This window comes from Plectropomus leopardus, chromosome 21 (assembly GCF_026936395.1).
Source record: "Plectropomus leopardus strain MGB_pleo_1.0 chromosome 21, ASM2693639v1, whole genome shotgun sequence".
Classification (NCBI taxonomy): Eukaryota; Metazoa; Chordata; class Actinopteri; order Perciformes; family Serranidae; genus Plectropomus; species Plectropomus leopardus.
In genome coordinates, this window is record NC_142196.1 from 1,530,069 (window position 1) to 1,542,526 (window position 12,458).

Genomic DNA, 12,458 nt, shown 5'->3' on the forward strand with positions numbered 1-12,458 from the left:
TACATATTAATCAAAGCTCACAACTTGTAGGTCTGACCTGAAAATGGGATGTGCAGCAGAATATATGAAATATGAATATATTAACCCTATAACACCTGGATCCAGATCAGTTTTCTTGTGCTGCATTCAGATGCCTTTCACCAGCATTTTAATCTCTAAAACGTAAGAAAATCGGTTTTGTTTGTTTCAAGAGCATGAAAAGAAAGTGCAGTGAGAAGCTTCGCAAGAAATGTTCCATGAACTGCAAGATATAATTTATCTAATTTAATTTAATTTATTATTTAATTTGTATTGACTACAGAAAACAAACTTAAAGTCGCTGAAAGGCTGAGGCTGATCTATTGTCTGACACATCAGCAAAAAGATTTGCTAAGATCCAAAATACATTAAAAGAAATTATGAATGAAAAGGAATCTATTTGTTATAACATGGACAAGAGACAAACATAGAGTCAACACAGCGATCAAAGGTCAACAAAAATACATCGACCCACTTCGCTCTGTCTTCTATCAACCCAACACTGTTGAGAGGCAGATACTCGTATAGTTTATGAATGTCACTTCCTGTATCCATGTGACCCAATTCTACCAAAAACCTGTGATCATAAAACCAATAAATATTAATATACCAAAACACAAACACAAAAAACATGTAACAATACTAAAATATAAACCATCCAAAATCAACATTAATGTTACCAAATTCTCTCCCTTCCAAATTAATTAATGGCATCTCCAAAATAATTTTTAAAGCACTTTTGTGAAGTTATTTACTTTTTTAAAATTTGTATTTATTTATTCTAATTTTGTGGTAATTTCAGAATTTCAACTTGCTCAGGTTTCAAAGGGTTAAATGGATGTGACACATCCAGTGATCAGATGCAGCCTCCTGTACTTAACCAGCTCTCTCAAAATTCTGCAGCTCCTGATTCACAAACTGACCTGATTTAAATGCTGATGCTGATATGGATTAAAGTGAAACTGAACTGAGGGATTCTTCAGTGACGTAAACTGATCAGCTGATCACTCCAGAGAGGAGTCCTCGCTCTGTCACTCCTTTTGACTGATGTCTTTTCTCTCACAATTTTTGTCTGAAAACACACACAAGCATCAGAAAACACATGAACCAGAGGAGCTGTGGTTTAAGGATGTTCAACATGTGGTCTGACATCACTCTGCAGGTCACAGCAGGTCAATCATCCTCTAATCTGAAACAGAGACCATCTCAAAAGACCAAAATGTTGTGTCTCACAAAGTTATAATTCAATCAGCACAGGAGCTGAGTGCATAAACAGTCTGTGGGTAACAGAAGCCAGTGTTAACCTTTTCTGCAGATGCACCCTCTGCTTTGTCCTTTATCTAGGCTAATGGCCGTGTCCCTGCCTACAATTAGACATGTGATTTCATCTTTTGTTTTCCCCCAGTTTGAGATAACAGTTGTTCAGCCCTCCTCATGCTTCCATTTGTTCCACTTTGGAGGAAAAGCAGCCTGAGGCTTCACAGTGGAGCCTCACTGCACTTCAGCACTCAGTCCAAACTAAAGTGGAGCAGCCAGCCTGTTCCAGGAGCACACCCATTGATCTGCAGCTGCTGCTCTATGCATATATCAGCAACAATCAACAAAACTGGCTCATATTGATCACCAGTAAAAGGTTAATACAGTAGTTCACTTTACTAAACTTTAAACTAAACTCATATCTTGAAAGGTCCACTCAATCCAGCTGATTAAAGGTGCAGTGTGGCATTCTGGGGAATAATTGTTGCTTGTTGTGTTTCATTCCCAGGTCGTCAAATAACAATGACTCAGGGTTGGCAACCAAACCACCAACCCAACAATCTTGGAACCTGTCAACTACTGTTTGTTGATGATAAAGCCCCAAAGTGCCAACATATTGGGCTAATCCGGTGTAGCCAGCACATACCCGAGCCAAGACTTCCTGTTCCGTGTGCTGGTAATTGCCACTAATCTCTATAAAAAGATATCCGCATGTGAGTGCACATGAATTTATCTCATAGGGCCCACTTTAATACTGCATATACTTATACTCTGTGCACAAAATGTGCTTTTCAAAATCAAGCTTTAAAAAATATTAGAATTTCATATGTTTTTCTACTTCCATTTAACCCTTTAAATGCAAGGCTTTTGTTTTGGAACTAAGCTGGAAATTCAAAGATTACACAAAAACACACATTCTTGCCAAAATGTATGCCATATGTATGAACACAACCAAAATTATCAACAGAAAAAAAGGCGTAAAATCCCAATAGCTAATAGCAGATGAGTTCTGAAACCTATCATTCAAATGTAACTGGTCAATACTGCTCAGGATACAAAAAGAAACCAGAACACTACCAATACCAAAATCTTGTCCTACAGGCTACAGAGTGTATGTCTTTTGAATCTCTTTATAGAGATTACCAAACCAAGTATTTAACAACCAGGGAATGACACTTGATGATCAACTATATCTTTCTCCAGAATGACTTATTGCACTGTTAATTTTTCATCATGACTTTAAGAATGTCGGCCTATTCTCATTCCAAAATCTTACTAATTCCTTGGCCTTTTCAGGCCTGGAAAACAGGAGTTGGAAATTCTATGACTTTTATGAGTGTGAGAACCCTGTTTTGTTGATATCCTGACATAGGCTGTGGCATTTCAGAATGGCAACAGCACAGAAAGTGCAGCCAGCGTAGCTAACGCAGCTAGCCGTGCTACAACTGCTGCTGACTGCAGCTACAGGTAAACCAGACAAGACCCAAAAAAATTCAGAGAATTAGCTCAAGCATGACTCAGTTTGATAGAATATGTGTTAGGGCTTCCCTGCTCTGTCTCTTTTAGCTCTGGGGCTCTTGGCCTGAAAAACCTCTGCTCTAGGTAAATTTACAACAACATACTGCTTGCCATATTGTGGGCACAGATATTGTAGTAATGAGAAGAAAAGTATTTTACCAATATAAAGAGTGTCCTCACATAAAACCAGGCTGTCTACTTTTGAAACTGGTGCTACATGAGCAGAGAAAACAGAGAAAAAGGATGCTTTTGCTCAGCCTGTAGCCCAAGCAACAACCCAACAGCTAGCCAAACACCGCCACATGACCTCCAGCAGAGTTTCACTGTGAGGGTAGCAGGGATATCTCGATCTTCATTTAAACGTACTACCCACATAGTTTTGATACAAAGCTGGGTGAAAATAGGCAAATTAAAACCTGAACAACTTGGCCTGATCCCTCCAAAATCATGGGAAGAGGAAATGGCCCCAAAATTAGCAAGAAATCAGTATAAAGTCACAAGAAAATTACCCAAAAATAAGCAAAAAAAAAAGTAAAGTAAAAACAAAAACAACAAAAGAAATAAAATGACCTCGAGAAAGTGCAACAAAAAATAATCCAACACATTTTATTCTGTTACACAATTTTAAATATATAATTGAGAGAATTATATATTTAGAATTAATCATAATAAAATTATGTAAATATATATAATTTTATTTTTTTTACAGTTTGAAATTTATTGCCATGTTGTTTTCCCTTGTTTTTGAAAACAAACAAACAATTTTTTAGGTTTAAATGCCGCTGAAAGGTGTCTGAATGCAGCACAAGAAAACTGATTTCAGGTGACAAATCGGACATTCTCAAAGTCTCGGGAAGTCAATCTGGACCCAGCGCACATCTTGTATTAGGAATGCAATAATACATTGTAATAAAGTGGACGTTTCCTACTCAAAAGAAGTTTTATACTCATCAATAAGTACTTAACTCAATAAGTTACTTTTGTAGAATATATTCTACATATTATATTTTATATTCTATATAATTATTTCCATGTTTGACATTATTGTCATGGTAACGTTGTCAGCCAGCGAGCGTATGAGGTTTAAGTCATCACCTGTCAGAGTTTAGGGGTCGGCCAACAGGCCTCCGTTCAAAATTAGTTAAACGGGTAACGGGCAGTCATGTTCTGTCCTGCGGGCAAAAGAAAGCCAGACTTTAGCATCTTCTGTCAGTGTAAATTACATCGCCAATGCGGTGAGGATATCACCATCCAAACGTGCAAAGAAAAGAAAAGTTCACCAAGAAAACTGAGTCTTCAAAGACGAGTGGATGGAGAAATATGTGTTCATTCTGCCCCGATCCAGCATGAAGTCTGTGTGTTTGATTTGCACAGAGACAGCTGGAGTTGTGAAGAGTGGAGATGTTAAACGCCACTATGACACAAAGCACAGACAGTTCAAACAGAGTTAAAATCTTCCTCTGAATCAACACACATGTTGTCTCTGAGATCTGTGACACAGCAGAGAGAGCTGCTGAAGCCTTCCTCTGAGTGGCCCAGCTGCTGGGCAGAAACAAAAAGTCTTTTTCTGATGCAGAGGAAGTTGAGTCTCTGTTTGAGGGACAGGAGAGACAGGAGATGTTATAGAGATTCAGTTATCACCAAGTTTAATAAAAGACATTTGTTTATCATCAATTGTTGCGATTCCAACTTTTGAATATTAAGATTGAGAACCCCGGTGTGAAAGGGTTAATCCTGACTACAAACCTTCAGTTGTCTGTTTTTCCAACCTGAGTAACAGCAGTGTAATGACAGTGAATAATCATGCTGTAAAAAAAAAAAAAACAACAACAAACTTCTAAAAATGTCTGAAAACCGCATAAAACAAACATGGACGGCTGATGTCAGCTCAGGCCTGCAGCTCATGATGAAACCCAAACCCTTATTTCAGGGCAAAAAGTTTTATACTCCAGTGACATTTAGGTTTGGTGTTTGATGTGCTTCTCTCTGACTGTGAAGCTATCAGCATTAAACCTTCATATGTCAGGTAAAGAGCCGCAAATCCTGCCTGCAGAGCTAAATCTCTGTGGGGAGGTGGACACAATGATTGGCACGCTGTGATCTCTCCTCCACATCTACTGTGGGACACTGCAGTCACGGCTGACAGGAGAGCAGGATGGGATTGAGCTAAACGGGCCACCACCTCGGCTCTCTGCATACCAGCCACTGACACACACACACACACACACACACACACACACACACACACACACACACGCTCAAGGAATGAGCCTGAGTGGGCCTAATTATATGCACAAGTGCTGTAGTTCACTGAGTAGAATTAACTTCCAGCGTTGGCCTAGTTTAAATGCTCACTGCTGTTTGTAAAAATAGCGGCCTGAAAATCCTTCAGTGAACAGGAGCCGCAGCGATTTTAAAAAGCTCAAGGCTGACATTCCTCGTTCAGGCACATTAATTGTACTGAGAGTGCATCGAAATGTAAATGAAAGGTTTCAAAAACAAAACAAAAATCGAGGGAATCCCCTCACCAAGCCAGTGCTGCGAGAGGAATCCATGGGAATGAAGCAGCCATCCCAGCAGCATCCATGACACGGCGATAGAGGCAGCTCTGGAATATATGATGCCGGTTTGATGGGAGAGCCACGGGCGAGAGGTGAATTAGAGCATGTATAAAGAGCACAGCGGGGGAACGAGTGACAGTCACCACAAGCTGCATGCAATCTCTGCTTAACTGTTGGAAATCATTTGAATTATTTCCCAACAGACCTTTAAAACTGACATTCTTACAAATAAAATTTAGCAAATCAGCAGAGGACTCGTTCTAAAAGACATTGCTGTCAGTGAGGAGTCCACACGCTTCATGGCTGCACTGTCCTGTCACCTCACACTCACATACCTGACAGTGGAAGTCATTCAGTTCATGTTTGCATGCTGCACATAACCTTCATACTGTTATGTGCAGCCTTACAGTATGAGCTAAAACGTGTCTTCAAAACCTGCAGGCTCCAGGCATGTTTTCTTTAAAAATCACCAAAATGACACAATTTATCACAGTCAAAAACTGTCAAAACGGCAGTTATCATTGGATTTTCAAATGACCGACGATCCTTGAATACATCATGTCTTGTACAGATTTGCGAAACAAAATTTTATCCGTTTTCAACACTTTCAGGGTATATTTAGTTTTCCAAAATGGTTCAAGGCCATTTGAAAATTCCATAACTATTCCAGGTTTTTCATGACAACACAAACCCTGTGTGTCCCTGTATTTACAGTATGTTGGTCCAACTGGTGGAATGCAACTAAGTACATTTATTCAAATACTGTGCTTCAGTACAAATTCCAGGAACTTGTATTTTTATTTTCATGCTACTTTATACTTTTACTCCAGTACATTTCAGAAGGAAATATTGTATTTTTTTTACTTCATTGCATTTTTCTGAACACTTTAGTTACTTTAAAATTAATATTTTTGCATAAAAAAACATATGAAGGGTTTATAAAATATGACGTTTGTTATGAAATTAAACTGCAGAACAGTTCATACAAGTACAGCTCCAACAATCCATTGAGTAATCAATCAGTCAATTCATAGAAAATTACTGGAAAATTACTATTACTTTCATACACATTTAAGTCTTCTTTTATTATTATTTTTTAGATAATTTTGAGTTTTGGTGGTGTAGTTTTCATTTTTTTTAACTGTGAGGTGTCTTTAGATGTTTCTCCTTTTTTTGTAATTTTTGGGGTGTTGTTTTTTATTATTTTAAGAAATTTGGATTTGGGTCGTTTTTTCTTTTCTTTTCTTTTTTTTAAATAATTTTGCAGGTTTTTTTCTCAGGTTTTAAAGGGTTAAGTGAAGGATATGACTACTTCTTCCTCCACTGGTTGGTCCAGCAGCTGTTACCACACAGTTAATATCAGTTTATTTGGGGACGTATATAATAGTTGATTAGAAAAGCAACATATAACAAATTCACAAATCTGCACTGCACTGTGTCTGTATACTATTGTAAATCCAGCCATTTCTCTCCATTATGAGCACAGCTGACTACAGTGTGCAGGTAACAGATGAATTATGGGATGTGTCATATAGGCTTACAGTGGAGGAAAATCACCTGATCGCACTATATGCACATTTTTTGTACTGAATATCGACACTATAATCTGTGACCTACATATCAGAAGTCGTATGAGTGGAGCCCTGAGCCCATCTTACACACAGACAGATGTATGGTGAGGCTGATGGATGTTTGCTGATAGTTCCACACCAGCAGCTCAGCCTCCATCCTCACCGCGCGCTGCTGCTGTGTGATGGGGACACAGAGCATGCAGTGAACCCACCTCTACGAAATAGAAACAGGGCAGCAGGCTGACGCTGTCTTTGGTCAGGATCCCCTTGTCTCTCGCAGACATGGTCGGGCCGCTCATTTATCCACACAGATCCAAGATGAGACGAGGGAAGAAAGGCTGAGCTGTCCTGCCGGGATCAGGAGCGCTCCATGCCGCCGCGAGGAGCAGGATGCTCGGGTACTACAGCCGCTCAGGATCCAGCCCACACTCCCGACGCAGAGACCCGCACGGCCCTTTTTCCTGTTCTAGTGAGGAGCCCGGGGCTCGACTCTGTGAAGGTCCTCCGAGGAGCTGTCAGGTAAAGAACCGAACCACACCGACTGACGGAGGGAGGAGGAGGAGGAGGAGGAGGAGAGGAGAGGGAGCGCAGGCGCACTGGGGAGGACTCTGGTTGACGGAATATGGATGTGACTGCTGACACTGACAATGGATGGATCAGGCTGACAGTGCCAGTGAAAATGTCACTTTGCACATTCGGGGGGAAGAAAGCGCGCTACATCATGTCAGCGCGTGTTGGCACATGTTGGCACACATGCAGCTATCATGACATCCTTCTGACGTGCTCCATATTCGCATGGCTCTGTCACGACCAACTGGTCTGTATTCACCATAGGCTGGCCATCCACCGTCATTTCTGGGAAGAATCCAGGATCGGGTCTGGCACAGGTCCCTCCTCTGCGATCAGCAGCGCCACCATGCAGCCACAAACATGCCAGTTCATACATTTACCAAGACAAGAATAATATTTTCCTTGGATCCACAAATCCAGCTGTATTTAAATGTTTGCACGCTGCCAGATTCATCATTTGGCCTGACACATTTTCTTTTAACCCTCTGGGACTGTTTGGCGCATTTTAAGCGTTTTTCATCTTCTTTTCCCCCCACTTTGGCTGTGTTCGTGCATATGGCAAACATTGTGGCATAGACAATGAGTCTAAAATACACTCTGGAAACAAAATTGTTGCATTCAGATTGTAAAGTGCAAAAAAAAAATGCGCCATTGAATCTCATTCAAAATGCTATTTTTGATCCCACAGCCATCAAAGCATAAAAACATGCATTGTATTATTTCTGGGTGTCATTCTGGGCTTTTGACTTGGAATTTGTTATTTTAACTATTTTACATCCGATATCGTAATTTTTACCATATTTGGCACAAGGAGAAAATGCATGCTATTTCCACTAGGTGCACTATCACAATCAATGTTGCTGCTAATAATCAACATATCCCAGGGTGTCATCAGCAAACAATATGTACTTAGCATGTAGTATATTGAAACTAATTCACTTTTTGTGTTTAAAAAAAAAAAATCTAAAACCATAGTGGCATCAGGAAAAAATGGCATTTAAAGGGTTAACATTTTAAAAATTAATTAATATGTGATATTTATGATTAGGACTGATGTTGGTTTTAAAAAAAAAGAAGCCTATTATCTGAACAAAGCGGTATGATTGTGGGTATTTGACACTGCACAAAAATTGAAAAAGAAAATAAGGAAAAAACCATAGATATCCCAGGCTGTGAGAATGAAAAAAAATCTCCTGAGCATGTAGTTTATTATGGTTAATTCATTTTTTGTGTTGTTTTCCATCTAAAAACATAGTAGCATCATGGCAAAAACCTGAAAATTAATTAATATTTGATATTTATGATTAGAACTGATGTTGGTTCAAAACATTAACTCAATGAAAGTAGCAAATAGTATTGTATAATATTTTTAAAGCTTGATTCTGGAAAGAGCATTTTGTATGCAGAGTGATACAAGTGTGCTATTAGAGCGGGCCCTAAAGGGTTAATCAACTTTCATTCCATAAGTGATCAAACACACAAACATTCACATGTAGACAGAAATAGGCCTGCTTCCTTTACTCCCTGCAGTTTACATACATACACAGATTTGACTCGTGATAATGGGGATTATGAAAACAGCAGTAACATGAGTCAGCCGTGGATAAAGGGATTGATTAGATCAGTGCTTTCCAGCTTGGGGGTCATAACATGTTTACTGGTTTTCTTAAGGATAAATTCCTGATGTTAACTTGCATGATAATTTAATTTTTTAAAAAAAACATTTCAACAAAAAGGTTGAAAAGGAGCAATCACCAATGCTCCATCCATCTTCTTTCACGTTTTTAAATTGTAGCGCTGAATTGAAGGCGTCTTCAATGATACACACCTGTGCACTTGTTAGCCTGTTCCAATGTGTGTTCACTGAATGCTGGGAAGGAGTCCTGCTAGGCCTCTGTAGGACCTGACATGGAAGGACCTACCAAGGAAGCATTGTTGACTTTGAGAAGCACCCACAATTTCATTAGGCGGGTTTCCACTGCAGATTTGTGCCAAACTTAAGAGATATTTTTGAAATGTCAATAAAACACAATTGCGTGATGACTGCGTTTCCACTGAGTGATGTTGACTTCTCCTCTGGCGGTAACATTCCAAGAAACATGGTGATAGATGTTGAAAACATTAGCAGCTTTATTTCTATTGCAGCCACAGCGCTAGCCGTCATTATTTCCAATTATATAATTGGAATAATTTAAAATAATAGAAAGGCAAGCCCCTCATACATGGAAGCGGCCACATATGAGGGGTTTCTGGGAGGTGATAGTCCACCATTTCACAGAGGAATTGTGGATTCAGAACCTCCGGATGATCTGCTCAACTTCTGAAGAGTTATATGATGCAATAACACCTTTTGTAGTGCCTGCTACATCAATAAATTCTGCAATAAATTTGTAAGGTTTTTTTCGAAATTGACATGTTTCCAATTATGTGTATTTTATATTCCCGTTTTCAATTTGTGCAGTTTTAGGGTTAATGGAAACCCACCTACTAAGACTACTGAGAAGATGTCCTATACCATAAATTAGTGAACATCCTGCAGCCAATCAAAATCCAGCATTCGCCCACACCATGGTATAATAAAGAGAATTCTCCAGTGCTGATTGATCAGAGTCTATCTATAGTCGGGCCTCAACATGAATTGATTTAACGGTGTATTTGTTTGTATTTCTTAATATAAAACAAGCAGCATGTGTGTTCCAAGGACCATATGCTTGCATACTTCTTAATATTCTGAGCTGTCAACAGTGTGTGTGTGTGTGTGTGTGTATGTGTGTGTGTGGGGGTTGTTGTGATGAGAAGCTGTGATCACAGTGTGTGTGGTGGGCTGTGAGCTTTAACGTCTCAGTGTTGACACTTGAGCTGCCTGCCAAGGTTTCTTCCCACTGCTCCCTCCATCTCTGCTGTGATGGTAAACGGACACTACACACACACTGAGTCAGCCTGTGTGTGAATAGGACTCTTGTTACTGCTGCAGGATCACACACAATGCTGCCTTCACTGTCCAATCTAAGCTCTGAAATTCTAAAACTACAAGTCATAGGAAATCCTGTTGCATGTTCATGTTTCTTGTTTTTAGGAGAGATACATCTAGGAGCATTATACTTAGCAACTACTACAAAGTTGTGAACACAAATGTCTGTTATGGACAAAACGTTAACGTCTGTCAACGTGGAAGAGAATTTAAGAAAAGGTTCCATATTCTACTCAGTGGTGGAATGTAACTAAGTACATTTACTCAAGTCCTCTTCTTAAGTTTATATATTGACACACCAGTACTTTACTTAAGTACTTTCTTTTCATTCCATCTGTAACTTTTACCCCATTGCAATTCAAAGAGAAATATTTTTAAGTCACCTCATTAATCTGATCACTTTGGTTACTTTACAAATAAGGATTTGCGTTTAAAATAAAAAACAAAAACACAAGAAGAGTTTATAAAATACCTTTTTCTGTTATAAATTAGATTACCAAGCAACAATTAGTTGATTAACCCTCTAGAACCTGTTCAGAGATCACTTTTCTTGTGCTGCTTTCAGACACCTTTCAAAAGCATTTAAAGCTCTGAAACCTTGGGAAACTGATTGGTTTATTTTGAAAACATGGAAAAAAGGCAATGAGCAACTTAAATTTTCGACTAGAAAATTAGATTCAAAGTTATTATTATAATAGATTTTAAATTCTGTTTAGGTCATTTCTTTGTTTTTTTGTTTTTACTCTTGCTTTTATCTCTATCTTCAGGAAATCTTTTTAACTTTTACTAATTTCTTGCAGGTTTTTGGAACATTTAGTTTAATTTGGTTTAGTTTGGTTTGGTTTAGTTAGGTTTAGTTTAGTTTAGTTTTGGTTTGGTTTGGTTTGGTTTGGTTTGGTGTGGTTTGGTTTAGTTTAGTTTAGTTTAGTTTTGTTAAGTTTAGTTGGTATGATATGGAGATCACAGTAGCAATAGAAATGTGCTTTATTCAAAAGAAACAGATGCACTGTGTTTAGAATTTGTAGCAAAATGTTTGATGCTTTTTCTGATGCTCCTGAAAGGAATCAGATCAAGTTGCTCAAGTTTTAAAGGGTTAATTAAATAACCAACTGGCAGAATATCAATGCAATCAATATTCAATCAACTGAATATTAATTTTTAATTTTGAGGTGTTTTTTGCATTATGAACTTACTTTTACTTTATGTAAATCATTCTGACTATATTTTATTTAAGTAGAAATTAAAATGCAGGACTTTTATACAGCAGTGTATATTATCAGCGTACTTTTACCAAAGTAACTGAACTGCACTGAATCTATTCAAACTCCACATTTCTGTAATATGTTGACACCAGCACAGACCTGCCGTTTAAAAACATCTGAGTTGTATTTCGGGGGATTGTCTGTTTTACTTAACTTGACTCTCTTCTTGAAGGCAGCATTCACCTCAGCACACTTCACACTGACCTGATCCGCGCATGCGTACTAGCATAGAAACCCCCATGCATGCACCACTGAGGACCCGGTAATTAAAACACCGAAGATGCGGAAAAAGTGTTAGGAGATAAGCCGGGAGCTGTCGGGGCCGGTGGGACCGGAGGATGTGATAACGGCACAAACCGGATATTGTTACTCAGAGTGTCGCAATTTGTTGCGGCTGTTTGACCGGCTGAGAGCCCCGAGAGGCGGCACAAACTCCTGCAGCTGACCACGGTAAGTTAGAGCCTCTCTCCCCGGTGTCCTTCAGCTGAGCAGCCGCCGGTCGGTTCACGCGGGCAGGAAGTGCAGCAGTGTGTCACTGTCACACACCGTGGAGCAGTGTGTCACTGTCACACACTGTGGAAGAGTGTCGGGGAGCTTCAGGAAATAATTGTTCTGTCTTCATCACAGTGGAGGCTCAGCAAGGTGATGAACTCTGCAGTAAAGTGTCTTTACCTGTGTGCATTACACCTTTACCTGTGGGAGTCACTCACACACACACACACACACACAC

The 12,458-nt window shown here is 39.2% G+C and overlaps 2 protein-coding genes across 2 annotated transcripts in view; one reads left to right on the plus strand and one right to left on the minus strand.

Moving 5' to 3' along the window:
• The window catches only part of plppr4b (phospholipid phosphatase related 4b), a 50,895-nt gene extending 42,996 nt beyond the window's left edge, over positions 1-7,899 (minus strand). The window contains exon 1 of the mRNA XM_042510024.2: positions 7,138-7,899. Coding sequence (XP_042365958.1) covers positions 7,138-7,224 — 87 coding nt within the window. The 5' untranslated portion in view covers positions 7,225-7,899. The remainder of the gene's footprint in view (positions 1-7,137) is intronic.
• A 4,084-nt stretch (positions 7,900-11,983) lies between these two features.
• Positions 11,984-12,458, plus strand: part of LOC121960829 (phospholipid phosphatase-related protein type 5-like) — a 159,131-nt gene continuing 158,656 nt past the window's right edge. Inside the window, exon 1 of the mRNA XM_088071857.1 lies at positions 11,984-12,178. The gene's annotated coding sequence lies outside the window, so the exon portion shown is untranslated. The remainder of the gene's footprint in view (positions 12,179-12,458) is intronic.